At 37.4% G+C, this 25,351-nt stretch overlaps 1 protein-coding gene and 2 long non-coding RNA genes across 8 annotated transcripts; 2 read left to right on the top strand and 1 right to left on the bottom strand.

The window, feature by feature from the left end:
- The first annotated feature begins 1,010 nt into the window (after nucleotides 1-1,010).
- hif1aa (hypoxia inducible factor 1 subunit alpha a) lies at nucleotides 1,011-19,006 on the top strand. Of its 6 annotated transcripts, XM_089117132.1 has the most exons (17): nucleotides 4,400-4,633; nucleotides 5,811-5,885; nucleotides 10,649-10,839; nucleotides 10,914-11,059; nucleotides 11,830-11,914; nucleotides 12,001-12,113; nucleotides 12,230-12,417; nucleotides 13,527-13,633; nucleotides 13,716-13,863; nucleotides 14,002-14,252; nucleotides 14,838-15,028; nucleotides 15,161-15,265; nucleotides 15,626-15,858; nucleotides 15,996-16,098; nucleotides 16,387-16,495; nucleotides 16,602-16,687; nucleotides 17,782-19,006. In XM_089117132.1, exons 2-17 carry the CDS (start codon nucleotides 5,818-5,820, stop codon nucleotides 17,842-17,844), a joined length of 2,187 nt encoding a protein of 728 aa, XP_088973258.1. In that variant the 5' UTR covers nucleotides 4,400-4,633; nucleotides 5,811-5,817; the 3' UTR covers nucleotides 17,845-19,006. The 6 variants fall into 6 exon arrangements, with proteins under 6 accessions (XP_039528228.1, XP_088973258.1, XP_039528226.1 ...); XM_039672292.2 differs by having other exon boundaries at nucleotides 16,602-19,006; XM_039672294.2 differs by lacking the exons at nucleotides 4,400-4,633; nucleotides 5,811-5,885 and adding an exon at nucleotides 1,011-1,109 and having other exon boundaries at nucleotides 16,602-19,006.
- Nucleotides 19,007-21,750: 2,744 nt separating this feature from the next.
- LOC120479534 (uncharacterized) lies at nucleotides 21,751-23,649 on the top strand. The gene is made up of 3 exons (XR_005622940.2): nucleotides 21,751-21,939; nucleotides 22,135-22,171; nucleotides 23,564-23,649. It is a non-coding gene; the product is annotated as an uncharacterized LOC120479534 (long non-coding RNA).
- Nucleotides 23,351-24,273, bottom strand: LOC120479533 (uncharacterized). Its single transcript, XR_005622939.2, has 3 exons — nucleotides 24,131-24,273; nucleotides 23,599-23,666; nucleotides 23,351-23,482 (listed from the first exon to the last, which is right to left on the bottom strand). It is a non-coding gene; the product is annotated as an uncharacterized LOC120479533 (long non-coding RNA).
- Between the last annotated feature and the right edge of the window lie 1,078 nt (nucleotides 24,274-25,351).

A 25,351-nucleotide genomic window follows, 5' to 3' on the forward strand; every position in this document is an offset into this window, starting at 1 on the left:
TTCTTAAAAAAAAAAAAAAAAAAAACACTTAAACTTATTTTTAATGTTTTTTTTTTTTCAGACACACTCTCATGGCAGTTTGTTATTAAAGGGATGGTTCACCCGAAAATGAATATCACAAAAAGTATTCTCGTCGCTTGATAAACTTATACTTGAGCCACTGTTGTCACATATTGAATGTGACAGTGGAATATTTAAACATTTTCTTCAATGACTTTCTGGGCCGTCAAGTTTCGATCTCTTAGGCAGCCTATGTAGAAATGTAGCAGTGATCCACCTCTCAAATGTCAAAACGTTTCCATATGAATCACACAGTATACATTTGTACAAAATCGCCATCTCAACAGTAAAGTCCCCAAGTCCCCAACAGTAAATTGATGCCTCGTTCTATTTGATGTAATCTACACACTTGCACTACCTCTGACATGAAGGACAAATGGATTTTCAACGGTTGCACTGACAGCAGTGTAGGCACAATATCAGACTGGGAGACCACTAGACCAGCTAAGACCAAGAAACGTGCTTAGGCTGGTTTAAGCAGGTTTTTTCATGAGTGAATGCCACAGCTTGCGTTAAATCAAACAAGAAAGAGTATTAAGGTTGGTTGCTGATGGGTTGTTTGCAAGATAGTCAAACTGTGAGGAAAACATTACTAATGAGAATAAGAATGAGTATATTGAGTAATCCCTAAACATTTTCTATTTTCCACTACCTCAGTAAAAACCACCATGACAGTAGGTTGACAGAATGGTTGATTCTGCCATATCATGCTGACATCATTTTGCTAGCAGTGGCGAATAGAGCCAAATAAAGATTAACAACAGATATTCAGATCTGATCTTGTGTGAGTACAACATTGGAAATGTCATGGGAGATCCCATTAAGCAACTTGCCCTTACAAGTCTGGCCCAGCCCCAATTGCACTATAGAATGGTTTCATGGAGAATCAACATCAACAGCCCGCTTTCCTGTGGGAGACTACAACCCTGAAAACCAAGAAGCAGAAGCACAGCGCTGATTTATGTGTGTTGATTCATTTACAGTCATTAGCAATGTGGTCAAGGACATAACGGCCTACAAACAGGAGTTTCCTGATCCTTTAATGCAAGGTATGACAATTATTCTTTGTATCTTGCTTAATATTAATCTTTTATACATCTTTCATCAACTTTCCATCTTTTGCCAAACACATCTCTAGTAACGTGGCCCGTTGTGTACACCCATCCATTATGAATGCTGGTGATTGGTTCTCTTTCCAGTAAAGCTGCAGGTCTGTATGGCTGATCTCTTCATCAGACCATTCATGCTGTAAGATTGTTTGTTTCCTGCATGACTTTCTTTTGTCCCATCGCTGCTCTATGAAATGCAATTTCTGTAATACTATCTCCAGTTTTGAATGCCTGCTTGACTGCCCATGCTGACAGCCTTATTTTGTATATTACACTTTTTTTAATAACAAATATGGTACATTTTAACAGGTTTCTTATTAGGTTGTATTTCTTAATAACGTAATCAAATTTTTATAACAATAAGAAATGTCTCTTGTGCACCAAATCAGCATATTGATTTAAGAAGGATCATGTGACACTGAAGACTAGTAATGGCTGCTGAAAATTAAGCTTCTCTATCACAGGAAAAAAATAAATGTCAAAATCTATTAATTTTTTTTTTTTTTTTTTTTAAATTGCATTAGTATTTCACAATACTACTATTTACTCTATTGTTGATGAAAAGCAGCTTAAGGGGCTTTTCAAAACCATAAAAAAACCTTACATACCCCTAACATTAATTGAGATATTTTACAGGCTTTGATTATTTTAAGTATTCAGTTTGATTTTTTTTGTCCAGATTTGTATGTACAGTATGTATATATTCTAAAGCAACGCGTTGCATGCTTGTTTATAGCCTATATGCCAAGAATGTGTATATGTATACACACACACACACACACACACACACGCGCACACACACACACACACACACACACATATATATATATATATATATACACACACAGGCTACATACATACACTATAAACATGCATGCAATGCTTTAGTATGCAAATCAATATAGACAAATCGATCTAGCCGATAACTGTATGGCCCTGATTTAATTGCAGTTTGTGTATTGGCGACAGACTACTGTCCTCCCCACTTGCATCTAAACTCATTCCAGTTGTTATAAAATTAGCTTTCTGTAATGCGTCTCTTAAGGGCCTTGGTGACAGATAGTTTCCAACCGTTCCCAGGTCCAGTGGGCCATAATTACGTTTTATTGATTTTCCTTCTGCTCCTACGTATCCATTTTATTTGATCCATAAAATCCATTTTAGTCTTTGCACCACTTCAGCTCCGAAACCTTGTCATGAACCAATTTTGTTTATTCTATTGATTTCTTTCTTGATAAATGAAGGGCGTAACGATTAGGTCAAGAGTCCCTGAGGATAAAAAAAAAAGACATCAAGACATCTTCAGATATGTCAAAGCTGCACTCATTGTGCTTTAAGAGGCAATTGTGTGCAAACAGTAGATCTTTTATGTTTCTCTTTATTGCCGACTGAAGCTTGACCGGGCAATGGTATGTGCGCTTTTTTATAGCTTGGTGTTCATTGTAGCTACATCAACAAAGTGCAACACAAAAGATCTTTGCATGTTTCTCTGATCCCTCCTTTCAAAGTCCCTTGAGTCCATTCAGCTTCTGCTGAGGGATGGAGAGATCATCTCTGAAGAGGAGGATGAAGGAGATTACTACAGATTAGAGTTGGCACGTGTCCATCTGCTTTCCTCATTCATATAGGCTACACATCAGTTATTTACAGCAATCCAGCTGAGGCAATGCTAATATATTCAAAATGCAATTTTGCAGAGACCCTTTCATCAAAATTCAATGTATAATAGACCTGGCAGGAACAGTCCCTGAGCCGAAAACTATATTGGAGCAAATGTTTCCCTCAAGGACACAATGGAGATGGAGCATGGCTATGATCTATTTTATCCCAGTTGTTTGCTCTCGCTTCAATATCCCCTGCTGAATTCAAATAGTAAACTCGCTCCAAACCTGAAGTTCCTTGAATTTCATGCACGATCTATAATTGTGAGTTTCAAAACAATACAGTGAGAAAAGTCAAACACACGCTCACTGGATTTGTATAACTATTTTACATTTTAGCAAATTAGTAGTTATAATTCTATATGATCTCATTTGTATACATTTTCATACAATCTTTTTATGCCCCATGTTTAAGTTTAGGGGTGGACCTTTTTTTCTAAAAAAATAGTAGGCTATGTGTCCGTACAAACCATACATTTTCTCATTAGATCAGTTAAGTTATAACATCCTTCAAATATTCTGAAGAGACAGTGTTTTTAAAATGAACAGTGAAAAAATTGCAGATGTTTAAATAATCAAGTCTAAATGATTGCGATAGAGGAAGTCAGAGTCCACGTGGCCTGTTTCAGGGAAATGTTCTGAGATTTTTTTTCCAGTGGAAAAGGATGAGACACAAGGGTATATGCTGCACATTTCGTCGTAGTTACAGGGCAGATATAGGGAAAAAAATTTCCCTAGGGGAAATGGGGCTGGAAATTCCATAGGGGAATATAAATTAGTACTAATATAAACTAATACAAAATAGGGGAAATTCCAGTCGCAGGGGCTGGAAAATGTTGGTTGACATGCCCCTTTCAATTTGGGAAATGAAAGGGACCAGTTAATAAATGTCTTTAATAAAATTAACTATGAAAGATATATGAAGATTACAATATTGCTAAAACTGTTCAATTGCAAAATAAAAAAAATAAAAAAAATAAGTGTCAGCCAAAGTTACTCAGTGAAGTCAGCAGTCTTTTTGATGCCCCCCAAATATGATCATCCTCAAAATTTGAAAGTCAAAGGCATGTTTATAGTTGTAAAAATCCAACTTATAGGCTATATGTAGGCCTACATATATTCACAAATTATATTGGGTTTGTTTCCCGTAATGTTACCCTTCTGGGCCCGAGTTTGAAAACCTCTTGTGAAATGGCGGCTACTTGCTATCCATGCACCTCTGCCATCAAAAGGATTGAACAAAACGCCAAATAGAGAGAAAGTCACTGAATCTGATTCTATATTAGGTAAACTAAACTGCACAACTGATGTTCTCTTATTCATTTATGCAAAATGTTGTAAGGGTCGTTCTGGTAGGCACTTGATAGGCTATTTTGAAACCATCACACTTGACCTCATGAAAGCTGAATATCCAATTATCTTTAATGTATTAGGCACATCCAACAGCAGCGAGCGCGGGTCAGCTTCTACACGAGAGTATAATGGCCATTAGAGGGTTCTCGTTCGTTCCAAAAATATCCTCACTGGAGCACAGCGCGCTCCCGACTACTCCGAGGCATGTGACTGCGCGCCCACGCGATCCGTCAGGCAGATGCGGAGAAAGCGGGAGAGGAAAAGGCAAAGCATCACTTCAACTTAATTCAACTTTATCACCCGAACACTGGAACTCCTGCGGGGCTTACTCGTATAGTAGCCTACACTCGGTCAGGATTGGGCATAATTTGAGCGAACAAGGGATTTAGCGTGTGTGTTGGAGTCCCGTTTGACTATGGATTCAGTCGCAGTCGCACCTGGAAAAAAAAGGTAGGCTAAGCAAGCACCAATTTCTGTTTGGATATAAGGTTGTTTTGGCAATAATGTTGTTGATTTTAAATTTTGTTTTGTCCTTTGTTTGTGGTTGGTATCAGTATTATTTCAGTAATTGTCCACAGATAACCTGTTGTAACATTTAATTCATACGTTATGTTACCCCTGTGAATGAAGCTGTGACGAGAGTAACTTATATAGCTCATTTTTCACACATTTGCTGGATTTGCAAGATTTTTGCTTTATTACAAACTCAAACAAGTTATAGAATAAACAGCATTGCTTTAGAAAAGTGGACTGAATCTCAATGATTTGCGGTCGCGAGATTCGTTTAAGTTAGCGAATGAATCGTTTAATAATTTGTTTTTTCAATTAGTTGGTTGAACCGGTTCACAAAGATGGTCTGAACGATTCGTTCACGAATCGGACTGACTGAGCAGATGTCAATTCAAGAATTCCGTGAAGATTAACCGAAGCGACTGCCGATTCGAGTAAGCGTTGTTGAGCTAAAACAACCTGGAATAGAACGGATAGGATTATTGTCCAACAAGTAGCCCTAGTCTACTTTAATCTTATACTTTAGTCGGATAGCTTAATGTTCAAAAATGTAAAGAACTTGAATTATAACTTGACTGTACGACTCTTAAACACAAATTGGAGTCAATATTTTCAGGTGTAAAATGCTTTTATTTTTTTTTTTTTTATTTTATTTTTTACCTGAATCATTGCTTCAACAAACTGGACTGGGAACCACCTCACAACCGGTTAGATACATATCTTTAAATGAAATAGACTTCCACAGATGATTTTGCTAAACTAACACAATACAACAAGACGAAGGTGTCAGCTAACACGGCATTAAATGTTACCATTGTAAAAGTAAAAACATTACATTACCATAGTAAAAAGATTTAATATTGAATAATTAGTATATAAAATAAACCAACACATTCTCATCTGTGAAAGGTTATCTCAACCAGAGGCTGCGCAATGTTGCGGGATCATTGATTCTTACTGTAAGTGATGACATGCTGACTGTTGCAAGATGGCGGTCTTGCCAATATGTCTGGAGAGGTCAAATGTGGCATCTACCTATATTTATGCGCTTAACGACTAGAGAATACCTATAATGTACTTTGACAGTCACGCCAAATTAATTCCTGTGTCTCACCAGATAGAAGATGGCACCTGCAGCTGAATTATTTTCCAAACCGCTGGTCCAATGTGGCTACGGTATAATACCATACAGGTATAAATTACTTTTTAATTGATTATTAGATTTTAATTAAGTTTCAAACATGCTAGTTTATATAGAGTTTAAGAAGATACATTACTACTGGAGATGCTAGTTAAGCACATAACTATGCAAAAGTGGGAATAGCTCTTTCGGCGCACTCAGTGACTGACATCACTCGCTCGTTTTCATTCAAGTTGACAATATTAGTGGAGTAATGTATAGTTAATGAGGGTATAGGGCAAACACAGCCCTAGCCTTGCATAGCCAGATCTTCAGACTGACGGCAGAAGGTCTGGACTCCATAGCAGCTTTTTTTAATTGGCCAAGGACTGCCCAGATGCATGATGTATAGGGGCGTGGAAATGTAATGTTTAGTTGATCCTGCAAGCGCTCATTGCCACAGTTGTTGTAACTGCTTGCTTCTTCCATAAGGGGGTTTGGCATCACGACAGTCTTGTTTCCAGCCTGATTGTTAGAGAATGTAAAGCATACGTCTCCTGGAAATCCTGTAGAATTCAGCCAGATGACAACTTTAAAAATCCTGAACTATTTCCAATTTCGTGTGCAATATATATCAGACGTTTAGCCAACGGTTCGTGGGCATGACTTTTGAGGCTTAAACTACAACCAAGCGGTGACATACTGTAATCACAGCATTAAAAGAATTGCTGATTGAATCCATTTTTTAAAATGAACCGATGAACTGACACTGAAAAAATATATAGAATTCTACTTTCAAAACTAGAGAACTGAGATCCTTTTCACTCGAATCACATTTTGGTGTCTGAGTTTGGGTTTGTCTGTCATTACTCATTACTAATAGGTTTTATTGCACACATAGTGGGTTTGATTGATCATCTCTTCCTTTAAAATCAGAGCTGAAAGTTACGGCCTAGTGCCATTTAATTAAAGAGTGCATGGCTAAGTGCTTAAATCAATTCAAGAGCCAGCATTTGAAATTAATAACATATTTCTTACACCTATTTTCAATTGGTTGAGTTTTGGTTTTTAGGTATGCAATGCACTTTACAGTACATTAGAATGTACATGTTAATATAATTGTTTATGCTTAAATTACATTAAACATTGAATTACAAGTGTAAAGGCAGTAATTTCAAATGGAAATACTGCCTTGTGCTACATAATACACTTGTAATTCAATGTTTAGTGTAATCACAAGTATAAACAATTATATTAACATGTGCATTCTAATGTACTGTAAAGTGCATTGCATACCTAAAATCCAAAACTTACAACGACATACAATGTAATGCAAACACTACATGCAAATGCGATCTTTGGGTGTTGCTCTGCTCTCCGAAAGCCCTCTGTCGTAAGCGCTTGTGTTTTGCTCTGGATCAGCTGACATTTCTCCTCTTGGCTCTATTGTGAAGGTCCCCTGTGTGCTATCAGCTTGTGGCCTGTCGGTGCTGTCATTCGCAGGGGTGTAAAATGAAGCTGAGAAAGGTTAGGTTGCTTCTTCACTTATCAAACCAGCCATTCGTCCTCTTAGAAACAGCATTTTTAAATAGAAGAGACTTCATTTATTTTGTTGACCTTTGCTTGAATAATGTTTTGTTCGACGTCTCGTCATGGGTTCTATAATTTATTGCCCCTCTTTTAATATGGATTTCATTAACAGGTCTGTGGTTAATGCAGGGCAATGTTAGTGTTTGTTTACTGGATGTGTTTTAATGTCTAATAACATATCCACAGGACGCCAAGAAGCCTTTTACAACAGGATAATGGCATTAACCTAGATTCGATCGAAAAGCTGACATGATCCTGATACCATGTTCTGTGTTTCTGCTTGTGCTGTTTTGAAGTACAGAAAGAGAGTATCAAGCACAGCATAAACATTAATTCTGGTAATATACACATTAACCTTGTTTATACTAATGGTCAAATTTGCAAAGTAGTGGAGATGCATTAAGCAGAGATGTTTTCCTGTAAGAAAATGTGTGTACACTGTCCTTGCTGAAATATTTAGACCATAGTAAGTGTGCTTTATGTGTGTGCCTTATGTGTGTGGGTAATAAATAATGAATCATGAAGTCCCCTGCAGGAAGCAGTTTGTACTGGTCAAAGGAAGGGAAAACAGAGAGCAGGTTGACTGACGGAAAGCTTATTGGATCATTATTATTAAAACATGCTGAGGGCACAGAGCGTCTCACAGAGGGGGCTGTGATCATGCTAAAGGCTCCGTCTGTCTGCTCAGCACATCTGAGATGACTTCTAGAATATTGTATCAGCATAACTGGCTTTTTTTTTGGATTATTGGATTCACAATTTTAGTATAGTCTGGCTCAAAGCTGTTCATATGGTTGGACTTTACAATAAGTGTCAGTTCAATAACAGTTAATGCATAACGTATCATGACCTTACAATATACAATACTTTTATAGCATTGATTTTGGTTAATTTCTACATACTAATACATTGTTAACGTTTCAATTTCATATGTTCAGCCATTCAAGTTTAAATAATTCAGCTAATGATTCAGCATTAACTAACGTTAACTAATTGAACCTTACTGTATTATAACTTATAACTTGAAAGATTGTGTAAGATCCCTTTTTCGTTCCTCATCCTCTTGCTCTTTGCTCACCACCTCTTACACGTTCTTATATTGTGTCCATTGTTGGGATTAACATTCTGATAATCTGATTTAAAAAAACTATATCGATCACTAACTGATGTTGAAAAGATCCCACACACAAACCTAAACCAGGATCCTCCATATAATGTTGCTACCGTGCAGTCAAGGTCATTGTGGTGTAAAGGTTACTTCGATATGCTGCTAATGATAAAAAATGTACCTTTGATTGTGTACTTCTTTTGTGCTAAACATGTCCATCTCAAGTACATACACATAAAAAGCCGTCACGTACCCCATTTGCTTCATTGTATATTTTTAAATTACTACTGAAAGCTTGTGTGTGTGTGTGTTGGTACATCACTATTGTCCTTTTTTTCTCCACTGTTCTGTTGTATCTGAAAGAGCATGTGTAGATAATGCTCAAACAGGTGGAGTGATTCAGAGAAACAGACAGGAAGAGCGCTGAGATCACTTGGTGGTTTCTATAGCATCCGCTTTTAAGGCGATTGGCTGGCTAGCATCCAGACATTCTAGCTGCACTGTATCAGTATAGAGACCTCAAAGTGAGGTCAAGAGTGTATTTTTGTACGTGCATGTTATGTCCTTTAATGTATTCATATCTTGTCTCATGAGGGGCTCAAGAGAAAGACAGAAAATAACACACATGCACAGGTTTTCATTATTTATGGAGACATTCTAGAGACATTATGATTTGTTTATACATTATTATACATAATGAAAGATGTACTGTATAAACTGTATATTATTTCCTCTACATCCCCTGCATTTCCTAGACTTTCAAACACTTATGATTTATAAGCTGTTTTTCTCATGGGATTTTTTTAAGGAAGACTCTTGCAAGATTCTTGAAAAATATATTTTTTTATTCCATATTTACATCATTAAGAGTGTCCATTCTGAATGAATTGGTTAAAAGAATGAATCAGTGACTCACTAATCAACTAAAACTCGTCACTTGTCGCCACCTACAGGTGTAACGATTTACCTGCGGAAATTCCACATCACTCATTAGATCTAGATAATTGTAAACATTTTAGTGACAGAAACATATTACCTGCCAGTTAGAAAATTGACCGCAAAAAACGATTTTAGAACCGTTCACCTCACAGTCACAGCCAACTGTTAAAAATTGAGGGCAAAATTGTGCCCACTGACACATCTTATCCCACTCCCCCTATAGACCATTTCAAAAGATGTAAACAACACTGGTCCAGAAGCACTTCCTGTTTCAGTTTTTTAACACTACATAAAAGCTGGGATAAAATAAAACCAACAGAACATTTAAAATTGAATCAAAAAGTTAAACAAACATCTTTAAGATGTTTTCTTTACATGTGAAATAAAGAAAACAGCTACAAACTGAAACAGGAAGTGTTTCTGGACCAGTGTTGTTTACATCTTTTGAAATGGTCTATACAGTGTATCCTAGTTAATCCAACCCAGGACCCAAATAAAGAGGTTATTATCCTACCTGCAAGCATGTCAAGTGGGCACCAAACTGAATGTAACATTCCCTCTTGACAAATGCATAAAAACATATCAACTTTACCAACTTAAACATACATAAATGTGTAATGTTGACTGCTTTAACAATTATTACTAAGGTTTCTCATGAATTAAATCTTCATGACCAGAGGAAATTTAATTAAATGAAAATTAATTAAACACTGTTGACATCTCTGAATAGTCTTGTCCACGGATGTTTTATGAGCTCTGGGTTTTCCATATTTTCCCCGAGGACAGCTCATGGCAAACATAATGATGTCAGTAACTGTACAGTAGGATCTTTGTGTGTGTGTGTGTGTGTGAGAGAGTATGAGTGAAATAGGTTTTACCTGCCATGTCGCCATAGAGTCTGTTAACAAAGCAACTGCCCTCAGTTCAGATGAAATTCAATGCGTGACCCCACACAACACAGCTACGGATATTTATTTTTTATTTATTAATGTGACATCATATCCTGTAGTCGACATTTGTTGCAGCACCCTTAGTAATTTTGCATGCCCGAATGCACCTTTGCTTAATGTTTGCAGCTGGTGTATTTGCAATGAAACCTATGCATGTATTTTAAATATATATGATGTATGTTTTTGATAGATTGATAGCACACAGGGGAAGGCATGTTTGTGAAGGTATACGTTTGTGTTTGTGATAGGGTGAGCTCAGAGCGAAGGAAGGAGAAATCCCGAGATGCAGCACGTTGTCGGAGAGGAAAAGAATCGGAGGTGTTTTATGAACTGGCCAGAGAACTACCCTTCCCCCACAGCATCACCTCTAACCTGGATAAAGCATCAGTCATGAGACTCGCACTCAGTTACCTGCGCCTGCGTAAGCTACTGAACGCAGGTGAGAGAGGACAAATGTTCGGTGAGATCATGCAGTGAATTCGTCTGCATGTGTTCATCTCTGTCTCTCTTTAGATGTACTGGATGTGGAGACTGAATTGGGCTCTCAGTGGAACAGTTCATATCTGAAAGCTCTGGATGGGTTTCTCATGGTTCTTTCTGCTGACGGTGACATCGTCTACCTGTCAGAGAATGTCAGCAAGTGTCTAGGCCTACCTCAGGTGATTTTAAGGGATTTCAACATCTTGGCTTGTTTACACATGCATGTGTGACTCATATTAGAATTATTATTTTTTTCTTTTTTCAAAATATTAACCGACAATTAGATTTTTTTATGAATGTTAATGAATATTAATGAGTGTGACATTACAAAATCTGAAATGTGGTAATTATTTGATTCAGTTTGATACTTATCAATGCAAGGTGAAGTGTGTGCACTCTTAGTGGAACAAAACAGAATTGCAAAATGTATATTTTCAATTAAAACAAACTAATTGCGGTTACATTTGATGCTGCTAGTGGTGCAAAAATTACGCAAAAAATTATTTTCAAAATAAGATAAAAAATTAAAACGATTTTAATGCTTTTGAAAGAAGTCTCTTATGCTTTCTAAGGCTTCATTAATTAAAAATGGATCATTTTTTTCAGGATTCTTTAATGAATAGAGTTCAAAGAAAAGCATTTATTTAGAAATCTTTTAAAAATAATTAATGTCTCTACTGTCACTATTAAACAATTTAATGTGTAGATGCTTAATAAAGTATTAATATTACTTATTTTTGATGAGAAATTAATTCATAATAGATTAGTTATTATTCTAGTATTTGTTATCAACTATAACATGTCATAATAATCCACCTTTCATTTTAAGATCATACTGTCTGATGTTAAACTTAATCTCTAATGGGGCTATGAAATGTGTAGCCAGGCATTAGAAACGTGAATAATGAATAATGAATTGTGTGTACTAAACCATTTCTCACCCCTGTAGATTGACCTTACTGGACACAGTGTGTTTGACTTTACTCATCCATGTGATCACGAGGAGCTCAGAGAAATGCTGGCACACAGAAATGGTAATGGTCTCTCTCTCTCTCTCTCTCTCTCTCTCAATCACAATAGTTAACACTTTCACACATCTCTCTCCCTTTCCCCCCTTCAGGTCTGTGTAAGAATGCAAAAGAGTTTCCCACAAATAGAAGTTTTCTATTGAGGATGAAATGTACACTGACCAGCAGAGGGCGTACTGTCAATGTCAAATCTGCCTCCTGGAAGGTACCACCCCTTACTTGTGCTTCACTTTTGACCCTGTGACAGCAGGGTTACTCTGAAAGCATCTATACAATGAATCTGGATACATATTTATCCCTATCAGCCTCTCTCTCTGACAGGTGCTGCGGTGTTCGGGCCATATCCACACAGCAGATGGTGTCGTGAAGGAAAAAAATGCGTGTTCAACGTACCTGGTGCTCATCTGTGAGTCTATTCCCCACCCGGCAAACATTGAGGCTCCTCTGGATTCTAGAACATTCCTCAGCCGCCACACTTTAGATATGCGCTTCACCTACTGCGATGAGAGGTAAAGTCTCAGCTCCTTTGAGTGTTGTACAATAACACCTGCCCTGCTCAGCACAAAACCAAATGCTTTTGTGCTGACAGAAGCAACATCTGGCTCTAACATCTGAGCATCAATTATTATAGGGTAGATTTTTGGCCACTTAAGTCATACTTAAAATGACTGAAGTTGAAAATCATTGCATAGATTTTTTAACTTTTTTTATTTCAAATAAATTATTTTAAACTTTTTATTTATCAGGGAATCAGGTAAAAAATGGTTTCCACAAAATATTAAAGGGGTGGTTGATTATGATTTCACTTTTCTAACTTTAGTTAGTGTGTAGTGTGTCTGTTTGAGACATCTCAAACCCTAAAATTGACTTAAACCCCTCCCCCGGGAACATGCAGCCCATGTTGATGTTGTAGCATAGCTGTCAACCCTCCTGTTTTTTTTCCGGGTTTCTCACGTATTTTAGCTCTTTTCCCGCTGTCTTCCCGTTTTAGTATTTTCCTGTAAAATATGTGAGGTGCGCAAGCTCGGACAGATTCAGCTTGAAGCCGTTCATCCTCGGATGCGGCGCCGCGCGCTCTGTTACAAAAAAGTTTATTAAATATATAAATAAATTTGAATAAATATATAAATATAAATAAATATATAAATAAATATAAAACTTTTTTTTGGTTGCTGTCAGACTGTCAGTGTGAAAGCTGTTCGGTTCAATGAGAGCTATAAAGTGTACTGAGTTTTGTACATATACTTGTGCAAGTATGTTCAATATAAGGAGCAAGTGTTCAAAATGCATTCAAAGGCATTAAAATTACTTCACACACTGAAGCACAAGCCCCTTTGGGCCATTGCTCTAATATCAACAAAATAAACAGAAAAAAAAACAGAATCTTATAAAGTATGTCATCTGGGTTTTTTGCCCACTATTTCAGGACTACAGGGTATTGAGACATACTGAGACATTAGTAGGGAAGTATGCAGTTTCTGATGCAGAGAGAGTCTGTTGACTGAAGGTCCAGATTTATGGCCTGGATTCCTTCGCCATCTAGTGGTGACTTGTGAAAGTTGAAATGTCACTGAGCGCCATGCAACCTACATGTATGTGTGTTTGTGTGTGTTTGCAGGATCACAGAGCTGTTGGGTTTCGATCCAGTGGATCTGTTGCAGCATTCTGTGTATGAATACTATCACGCTCTGGATTCTGGCCACATGACCAAAACACACCATAAGTGTATGGCCACTTAAATGCTGTTCATTTATGCAGATCTAAATTAAGATATATCATAATGCTTTAAATGTCTCTCTCTCGGCAGTGTTTGTAAAGGGACAAGTGTGTACCGGACAGTACCGGCTGCTGGCTAAAGCAGGAGGATTTGTTTGGGCAGAGACTCAGGCCACTGTGATCTATAACAGTAAAAACTCCCAGCCACAGTGTGTGGTCTGCATCAACTACATCCTCAGGTGGGACTTCACACACTAGTCTTGATGTGCATTTAAATGTGTCTGTTTAAATGTGTATCTGGCTGCCTGAATATGTGCATTTAGTACATGCAAAATTGTGTTGAGTGACATTATTTTTTATCTGTTCATTCTTTGCAGTGGCATTGAACAGCCCAAACAAATCCTGTCCCTTCAGCAAACCAACAGCACAAAAATAAAGCAAGAACAGGAAGAACACCAGGAGGAGTTCCTTGGGGCTGATGTGACCATGGCTGAGTTGAAAGAGGAGGGAAAACAGAGGGAGGAAAAGGAAGAGGAGTCTGTGGAAGAGGAGTTAAATGACAGCCTAGAGGGGGAGCCAGAGGCACTGACTGTAGACCCTGTCCTCACACTGGATTTCACTACCACAGGTCTGAAACCTACACTAGCTACAGAATGTTTCCATCCAAAGCTGTAATGTGTAAAATTGGAATATTGCATACAACTTTTATGAATAAAGCATTGTTTCCAGAGGCAGATTCCTGGTGTTTGGGAGTGCAGTTGTGTGAGACAGTTCTAAGAGAAAATTTTACCAAATCATTTTTATGACAGACTTTGGCTCAGGCATTTAAGAATAACCAAACCAACATTTGAGATGCTGTGCAATGAAATTGGTCTTATTATTAGTCCAAAGTTTTTTTGTTGCTTATTGAGGAATTTATCTGGTAAGAGTTTATGCGCAACAATCCAACAATCATATGCTACATTGCTGTTACCTCACAAAACTTAATAAAAAATGAATAAAAATTAACAAAAATTAATAAAGCTGGCTGCATCCATGATGTTGGACTATACATGTCATCCTTATGACATTGTTTTGACTTGTGCTATATAATCCTATTAAGCAGTCCATAAAAAATAACTAAAATGTATATTTATACATTAATTCTATTTATAGTTTGACCATTTATTTATAGAAAGTGTTTTTTTTAAGTCCTCATGTTAATTTCTTGCAGACTCGGCGGTCTCTGTGCTGACAGAAATTCCTCTCTACAACGATGTGATGTTGCCCTGTTCAAGTGTACCGCTACCCCTCTCACCCCTCTCTCATCCCTGTTCCTCCCTAAATGAGGATGATGCCTCCACAGCCAATCTACAACCTGATGACTTCCCCTTCCCACAAACTTTGGCTTCTTCCAGATCCCAGGTGGAGTCTAGTCACCGTTTTACAGTGCCTCTCATACCTTTCACACTTTTAGTCCTTTATGTTTTTTTTCTAGTTTACTCTTCAAGAAAAATATGAATATGTGACATGAATTGGTTGTTTGTTTATGTTCAGGTTGATCTCCATGTGGATTCAGAATTTAGTAACCAGCTAAAACCGGATCACGTGGAGAAACTATTTTCCATGGATATGGAGTCCAAGACACACTTTAATACACAGGTACAGTAGATGTGTTGATTGTGTACTGCATCCACACAGATGTCAATATAAGTCCAAGACGACGGCCATATCAAGCAACACAACATAAAAAAATGTAGTTCACCAATAGTGCAAGCCAGGATTAGGCCTTAGCTCAATCAGGGCATTTAAGTATGTTTTATAAACGTGCCTTAGAAAACAACATTACTGGTGTGCATCTTGAGACAAAACAATGGCACAGACATATTTTCAGATATGCCAGTGCAAGTTGCTTTCAGTAAAAACAGCTCAAACATGCATTTTTGTCCAGGACTAGGTTTAGGCTTTGTCTGGGAAACCAGAGTATGTGTTTTAATGTGCTGATGGTTATGGTTATTATAGGGAGTTGGTTTGGATCTGGAGATGTTAGCTCCATACATTCCCATGGATGATGATTTCCAGCTGCGGACTGTTTCTCCAGCCGAGTCGATGTGTTCCAGCCCAGGTGCAGCGCTTGAACTGACCCCCTCCAGCAGCATGCAAACTGCCCCTGCTCTCCCAGCAGTCCCTACAGACTTAATGTCCTGTGACACCGTTCAGCACGATACTAGAACCACAGAGCAGGACAGCAGCAGGTGAGACATGCTCCTCAGAGAGACATGCTTTTTTGATCAGATCTGCGTTGCAAATAAACTCAATACAGTTTTTCAAGAACAGTCTATTTTTTGTGTCCGTTCTTTCTCTCTTCCTGTCTCCTTCTATAACTCTCTAGAGAAATTATTCAAGACAGGGATATTTCTTCTAAATGTCAGACCAACCCAAAGCTGCTCAAGAGGAAACTTGAAACCATACCTCTGTCTGAAGCAATAAGACTGGTATGTTGAACTTGAGAGCCTTAATGTGTATTATTGCATATTTCTTTGGAATACTTTATTCTGAGTGGTCAAGCACTTCCTGGAATTGTCAAAAATTATTATCAATAATGTTATTAAAATACATTTTTATAATGTGCAGTCAGCTGGGGATTATAGCAATTTTTTTTGCAATAAACATCATTGACTTTCAGACAAATAATAACAGTTCTATTGGTATCTATAATTTATGTATTTTTTCATTCATATAAGAAGAGTTTAAAAGACTGTTGATGTGTGTTTTTCTCCCAGGGGTCTGTGTTGCAGTTGGTGACTGATTTTCCAGAGAAAAAGGCCAGAAAATCAGACGCTTCATCATCCGAAGGGATTCGACATGCCACGATTCTGTTGCTACCATCTGGTATGTCACCATGGAGACAACATGTCAGTGTGAAATCCTTGCGAATGTGATGTTTTTCATGTACTGTATTATTGCTCTTTCTCTATCTGTTTTTTTTTTTTCTCAGATGTTGCGAGTAGATTGTTGAGCAGATCGTCAGAGGGTGGAACAATAACTATGCCCCTCCCCCAGCTTACCCGTTACGACTGTGAGGTAAATGTGCCTGTGACTGGACGGCAGCACTTGTTACAGGGGGAGGAGCTAATGTGTGCCTTAGACCTAGTTATTTAAAAAGCCATACTTGTGTTTTCGGATGAAAAGGGAGATATCAGTGGCATTATGAATTGACTTCCATTACAAAGAAACAGTGGTGGTGAGTAGGGCTATCACGATGTTAGATTTTTCACACCACGGTTATTGTGGCCAAAAGAATTCACAATATCGATAAATCGCAATATCTATAGAATCTATAAGGGTGGGGGGGCAAACTGAAGCGAAACACTGTCTGAATGGTTCCTGAACAACTAAAAAGCTATTAAACCTATTGGGCACCGGCGCCAATAAAGTCATGCAGATAGCAGATAAAATAAAAATAAAAATCAAGTGCAAATACAAATACAAAAAAATGAGTAAAGAAAACAGGGTTCTTAATAATCACCCTTTATTAAATGTGTGAACACAGAAACCCCCTGTTGACAGGTTAATGTCACGTTTCCAATTCCATGACTAGTAAAATAATCGCAATTTATTCTCTGTAAAATTGCGTGGACACGGAGACATTACACATTGCGTCACGTGTAGGACAACTCGAAGTATCGCACACCGGACAAGATGGTCCTCACCGCAGAACACAAAATTCATATACCTAAACCTACCCATCTCCGTCCCCTGATCCCTAACCCCACACCTAATCCTACCCATCTCCACCACTTAGATCTGGATCCAACTCCGCCCCCTGGATCTCATGTACTGCAATGACGTGGACGCGCACTTTCTCAGTTTATGCCCAGCAGTATGTCTGTAATGTCTGTACTATATTATGATTGTACTATACAATTAAATACAATAGTTGCTGAGTGTGTGACCTGAACACTTTACCTCAGAGCATCCATTAACTGATTAAATTGAGAATATCACCTGAAAATCCGATAACATCGTCAGTTTTAATTCAAGCAGCAGATTCGTGTAAATTAATGTAAAACTAAATGTATTTTGCAGCACAGGGTGAAGTCATTTACGATGATTTGAGACAAATATAATGTAAATTTTATATAAAACTATGTAAATGGTGCTCTGTGTCGCGGCAGGATTTTGAACAAGGTCCAGAGCCGTTGCTGGGCGGACAGAGAGAAAATGTGTTCGAATTTTAAAGACGTGGAACTGCTCTTCTTGTCTGGTGTGCGACCCTCTTTAAAGTGCTGTTTTCTTTTGAGCCGAAGAACTCCCATTCAGACGAGCTTACTTTTTTCGGGTGTGGACAGAGTGTTTCACTCTCTCGCTCAGACGACATTCTTCTCAGAGTAGCTGCGCGACCTGGGGTGCATCTTCTTTGATAGGTGTCAGCCGCAGCGGGCCATACAGCCACCTGAGAAGTCAACCAGGTACTCATGCTGGAGTATTACGTGTCATGTTATCATAACACTCCTTTTCATTTGAAACATTGTGGTTTTCGTCAATACCGGTATATTGCCACACTCTAAATTAACACAATGTTGATGTTTCATGCTTTGAATATCACGATTATCCTCAGAACCGTTATAATGCGACACTCCTAGCGTTGAGCAGTCAAAACAGATGGGATGTATCTGCTTCTAATGAGTAGATGGTACATGCTGGACATAAAAAAGGAAAAGTCTAATTAATGTTAATTAATGACAAGGGAAATGTAAAACTGAATTAAAAGAGTGATTTTGAATTGTACTCTTACAGGTTAGAAATACGCACAGAGAAGAGAATATATATTCTATTCTATATAAGATTGTATTGTGTTAAAAAACAACAGTTTTTTCTCGCACAAATTACAAAAATTTACCTGCAGCTTTCAGAAAATATTATTTTATCAGTACTGCTGTTTTTATAAATATGTCTAAGGTATGTCTAAATGTCTTTGTTCAGGTCTCTACATGTCCCATTTATGTGTGTGTAAATGGTGTGAAATGTCTAAAGTGGCTGTTGTTTTAAATTTGTGAAACATATTATACAACAATTGAGAGTAGTCAGCATATTGATAGAGTGACCCACATTACTACCTACATTACTGAATGTTGAAACTATTACTCTCTATTCCTATTATTGCTAGAGATTTCTATTTAGTTTAATCTCTGGATATATCTAGGGCATTAACAAGTTAAAATGCTCTCTTGTGTTCCCTATACTATAAGTTTCCTGTGTTACATTAACAGTGGCGTATACAGTGTGTGAGAGCTTTGCCACTGTGCTAAGCTGCGTTTCTCGTGTTCTTTCCTGTCATGTCACATCGTCTTGAGGAAACTGTTATGTCTGTGACAAATAAAAAAAGAAGTTTTTCAACAACATTTAGCCTACAGACATCAATGTGTGTTTTTCTTTTTAAAGATACAACTGTTGAGAAGTCTCTTTTGATGATTTTTCTTTTAATTTATTTGAGGTATTTTTCCATTCTCTACACCACTAAACCTAACCCTACTGTATATAAACAGTACATTTACAAATGAGTCAAGAGTGTGTGTACAAATGTGTGTTCGTCAAACACAACACAGAACAAGAACTGTTTTCAATTACTAATGGCCTTGCCAAAGGACTTACTTCATCGCTCAGGACGCTGCATGAGCTCTTTATGTGCCATGCGAGACACACAAAACCTCAGAAGGTCCCCTCCACATTTCTGTGGGAAAACACTTACTCATGGCGAATGCCTTTATTCTTGGTAACTTTATACACACCATTTTGTATCTGTGTCTGTCATCCAGGTTGAGTGAATGGCCCTCATTGAATTAGTGGGAAAATCCCATGATTCTGGCTTTTGTTGCTATGGAGAGGGCTCTGTTCTAAGTCTCTATGGACCGTTGCACTTCAATGAAACACAGACCAGTTTTATGAAGGCAAGAAAAGGACTTTTTTTTAAAATTGAAGGTTTTGTTCTCATTAACATGTCCAGTGAGGCTGATTGTTTACAAGAATGACCAGGTTTACTCAGTAAGATTGTTTTGACGGGTGGATGTTATGAACTGATCATTTAAAACATTTTTAAGAGTGCTGCTATAACAGTCCAGTTCTGCTGGAACAGCTAGTTCATGTTTAATCGGACTTGGAGCTAAACTCTGCAGGACAGTGGCCCTCCAGGAACAGGATTAGACACTGCTATCTATGCCATTTTGTAGTATAAATAGTGCAATTATTGTCTGCGGACTGAAAATTCAACTAAAATGCGAATGCCGCGTCCGAATTTGTAGTAGTAGTATAGTAGTAACGTGAGTTAAATAGTATGTCCGAATTCATAGTTTTTTTTTAAACAGTATAAGTGAAAAGTACCTGATGAACAAATACTTCCGGCCAAATTCAGAAGTGTGCATTTTGATGGACCCTTTACTATCCCATGAGGCCACGGGAGAGGATTTGTGAATAGAAGTGAAGCACCACAACTGATGCTGTAGGTCACATGCAATGAGAACGGTACTGTTTCGAACCAAATGTTGAACCTCTGTCCCAGGGGTGTCTAATCCTGCTCCTGGAGGGCCACTGTCCTGCAGAACTACTCCAATTAAAGACACCCGAACCAGTACAGTATGTGCTTTCGGACGCAGAAGAAGTGTGGAATGTTGAACCCTTCATGCTCTTAACTGTCACAGCTTTAATTACGTAGCTGAATACAATCAGACTCTTGCTGGATGATAAAATAAACTATAAGTGCATAGTGTATAGTGTGTCATTTGTGGGGAACTTGGGCTGCGTCCGAAATTACATACTCTCTTGGTACTTATTTTGAACAATTACTCTAAAAAAAAATATGTTCTCTATTATGAATGTGTGTAGTAGTAGAATGTAATCTGGACGTACTACATTCGCCATGTTGTCATTATCATGTGACCTACCTGCTTTATCGCTAATCATAAATCCTTTCCAGTGGCCCCATGGGATAGTAAAGTGTTGAAGTAGAAGAAGTAGGTCATCCAGGTAGGCTACTTTTGCCTATTATTTTATGTGTACTGTAAATACACTCTAAACAATGCTGGGTTGTTTGAACCCAAATTTGGGTAAAATATGGACTAACCCAAATGTTGGGTAAAAAATGTAATTTCAACTTTCACTTTCAACTGTAAATTTTTGAATTGCATTTTTAACCTAACATTTGGGTTTGGTCCATATTTGACCCAAATTTGGGTTCAAACAACCCAGTATTTTTTTAGAGTGTATACAAAAGTGTATTGGGGGATTGTTTTGAAAAGAAAATATTATTAATCAACCTTACCATTACATAGTGTTTTAAATAGATCGGTGGCCCATGGACAGTTTCAGAGTTTCAAACTCTCATTCTGAAACTGTTTCGGTCAGTGCTACAACACATGTCTGTGAGAGGGGAAGAATAAAAGCAAATGCACACGATCTCACAAATGTGTTTCACAAACATGGTATATATGATCAAATGCTAAGATGTCTACCTCTTCCACAGCTTTAATTGAGCTCCAGGGGACAGCCAGCATGTTTTCACTTACGTCGGTTAAACTTACTTACCCCCCCCCCCCCCCCCACACACACACACACCCACCCACAAACTATTTGTCCTCAGAGGACCTGCCATAAAATCCTGTAAATGTTATAAAAACATTTAAAAGCTTTAATGACTTCTATGGACACATGCCAGCTGAAACAAAACCCCCTCATATATCTGCCAGGCCTCACACAAACAGTGAAGCCATGATTTGTAATAAATCAGATCTCTATTTCTACATCATTTGAATCTTATCACTTCTTCCAACAAGGAACATTTTATTGCTCAGAGGAAACATAATTAAATTTTCTCAAAACCACTCAGTAAACTTGTTTGACTCAAATGTTACTCTTATAAGACATAGGCCTAATAATGTCACAAATGTAACAACTGTCGACATTTAAAAGTATGGGTTATGCCGTAATATATTGAAATATTTGATTGTATAGTTTGGGACATTGTTAAGATGTGGAATGTATTTGGGGGATTATTGTGGTCTTATGTCAGAGAAAATGTTTTATTGCAGTATTCCTCCATGTCACCAGGGGGCGTAGTGTTGCAATCAGAGCTACTCAAAGAAAGAAAAAGCATGTTTTAACCATAGACTGCAAAAAAGTTTTACCCGAAACATTTTAAAAGTTACTGCAAATCACCTTTCAATACAAGGGCTCATAACTGCACAATCTAATGCTTTATGGGTGCGTGAGAAAAACTGGAAACAATTATATTGCATTCACAACCCTTATGAAACAGAATGATGTCCTTCCTTCTGGAGAAAGTAAGTCTGGTGGTTAAGGAGAGGAAGTGTGTGTATTTAGATGCTCTGAATGGCAAACTTATGTTAGCAGATGAGGCATTTAAATGTTCTTTTTCCCCCACAGACTGATGTGGTGTGATTTATCATATGCACATAATAAATAACTGAATATAATGATCTGTTTCTTACTGGATGTTTTACTCTTCCTTTTAACAGCAATACAAGAGATGAAAGAGCAGCTGACAGAAGTCAGGTAAATAATTCAAAACTCATCTGGTATTTTTAACTGAGAATTGAGATGTGTTTTAGTGCTGAAAGATAGGAGACATTTATTCATCCACATAATTAATCATTCAAGAATACACTACTGAATTATTTTTGTACTGTTTTATTATGCTTTAAATTCATTGCAACTCCTAAAACCACTTAATACAATGGAAGGCAAACTACATGCAGAATAAAGACCTTCAATTAATCCAGTTATTTATTTATACATTGTATTATTCTGATATTAATAATTATTAAGTACAAATTGAGTACCAAAGAATAGAATCTACTACATTTTTTTTCTGTCAGAAAACAGATGAAATATAAAAACATGCAAATGTAAATCTATTAAAAATTAGCTTGTCACAAATAAAAAAAGAAGCACAAAACAAAAGATAGACATTGTATATACTGTACTGAATCGAGAGGCAATGCCATTGTATGGCATTACTTGAAGGCTAATATTTTCAACTAGTCATAAATATACAGTATGTGATTATGTGGATATAATGGATACTTAAATCAAGGCTGTCATAGCTCCTATTGCAGTGTTGGAGGAAACATTGAGACCCCCTCATTATCATGTAGCAATACATACTCAGTGTCACTGGGGAAATTTTGAGGTGAAAAGATTTTGATTATTTCTTTGTCTGCATGTATGACAAATCTACATCTATGCATTAGAGAATTGTTTGTGGTAAGGTATTGCTTTATGAGATAGTCTAGACATGCTATCAAACCGTGACATGTGGGCTTCTCTTTCAGCAGCCAGACTTTTTTGTTCATAAAACCCTCAGCAGTGAGGCTCTCAAGCTTTAAATGACACTTCGTTTCCACAGTTGTGCCTGGATTGCCAGATTGTGAGGTGTAGGTGACGGAGAACCTGTTGCATTTAATGTGTAGTCTTGACAGACCCTCATTAACAGCTTCTTGAGCCTGTGTAAAACAGGATCTAAACTCATCTTGGCAAGAGTGGTTAAAAAAGTGATTGGCTTCAATGCAATTCTTTGTGACGTATTTGGCACTTATGTCGTGGATATAGACATCGACACAGGCTTAGTCGTTTTCTGAAGTTACAATAAAAATCCTCCGTTTATTGTGACCAATTTGTACACAAGAGTAGTTTCCTTTAACCAACAATTTTGAGTAACTTTTTAGAGGGTGGTCTCGAAGGAATCTCTCAGCAAAGTCCAAGTTGGAGAGAAGGGTGTTGTCTGACAAGTTCTTTTGCTTAAGATCATGCATCACAGACAATATGCCTTCCGTGTCAGGGTTAAAACTGGGGTAAATGGGGTATCTTGGGGAAAAAGGGAAAGAATAATAATTGTTATATAGGCATACACATTTATATGCATTAATGTTTAACTTCCTCTTGCAGACCATCATGAATTTTCAGAGTGTAGGCCTACTTACTATGGAGTGTCCATTAAGAAGGTGGAGAGATTTCAAGCAGACCAAACCATTCACTGGGAGGATCCGCACTGTCATAATATAATAGAGCAGCCATTTATGAGAAGCAATGCACAGTCATTATCCCAAAATAATCAGAAGTGGAGGATCTTTTAGAACCCTTGAGTGATCATATAAATCAACCAAGTTCATTTGAATGTTTTATCTAAATCTCCCCTCTCATTTTAGATTATGATCAAAATTTAGTTTAGTCTCAGTGAGAGGTGTGCAAAAAGTTTACAGAGGTCCATTTCAAAACTGCTGTAGGCACCTTTCAGTTTAGAAAGAAGTAATCATATCTTGATAAGTTCCTTTTTAATCCAGATGTTTTTGTGTGGTTAGAAGAATGATATTTGTAGTTTGACTGGGATATCATTTTCATCATGTCTAGCTCATCAAATCCTTTATAAAAATACTTAAAAAAAAAAAAAACGTTTACGAAACGTTTTGTATTTTTTTTTAAAAACTTCCAGAAAATAAAACTGCACAGACTTACCGTCCAAGATCTTTGTCGTTTGTCCAGTGGTCAAGCTAGGGGGAAAAAAACGTTCTTTTAAATGTTAAAATGATTTCAGCAAATATTGTCCTCCAGCAGTTCGTTGATGTTTATCTCTCTGGCTCTTGCAGCACGACTGGAAATTGCACGGTAGGCTACTTTCAGTTTCTCAAAGCGCTTTCTGGTTAAGTTTCTTTTTCGAATCAACGGAAAGGTAACTACGGAGTCCCTAAAGGATCATGATTGTGGAAAAAAAAAAAAAAGAATAAATAAATACTTTGCCTTCCCTCACAAAACCTTTTGCAAACTATAGGCATCATTCACTAAACGAGAAAGGATCACATCACACATCAGACTTAGTGTCTCTTAAATCACCATATAGTAATATATGCACCTTTAAAGGGCATCCCCATCCCCCAATATTATTAAATGTAGGCTATGCTTCATCTTTCATTTTAAATTCCCAAATTTGATCAATAAATTCAATTATTTCGAATAAGACACCATAGACACTGTTACCCTGGGGGCTGATCAAATTAAATCATTTACATTTTTTGAAAAATTACTATTGCATAAAATAATGTTATGAAATTGATTTAAAGTTACATAGAAGAAACATTGGAAAGAATGATACTACTTTTAAACATAACACTAAAGCACCAGTAGGTGGTGGCAGGCGACCGACTAATGAGTCATTGAATCATTCATTTAAAAGATTCGTTCAAACGGCTGATTCATTCAAGAATGAAACAGATGTTTTTGAATGGCTCATTGAATCTTTGACTCGATTCGTTCAAAATGGCGAATAATTTAGTAATGAAAGCAGGTTGAGTGTTCCTGTGACATGCACCGTGGTTCTGCTGTGATTTTTGTTTGGAACTTTTTTTGCTGCTGAAACAGAAAGCCAATGCATCTAAAATGTAAGTGATTTAATTTGAACTGTTTACGAACTCTTGTAGGAAAGCAATGCCACATTTTCAATCGTGGTGTTCAGGAAAAATAATTGAGGTTGCTTAACATATGTTAAAAATATAAAAACTCCACATTTAGATTTTTATAGGCAGTAGGCCTATGTTGTTACCTGAGTGTGTGTACGCGCTGCGCTCATTTGTGTAGATTTCTGCTACGCAAGCGTCAACACTGCAAGCAGGCTACCATAAAAGTCAAAGTGTTCTTTTTGTGGCGCACCTGACGAGACTGCTCTCCATATATTCTGGGACT

Source organism: Pimephales promelas, chromosome 11, assembly GCF_988280905.1.
Source record: "Pimephales promelas chromosome 11, fPimPro1.hap1.1, whole genome shotgun sequence".
Lineage (NCBI taxonomy): Eukaryota > Metazoa > Chordata > Actinopteri > Cypriniformes > Leuciscidae > Pimephales > Pimephales promelas.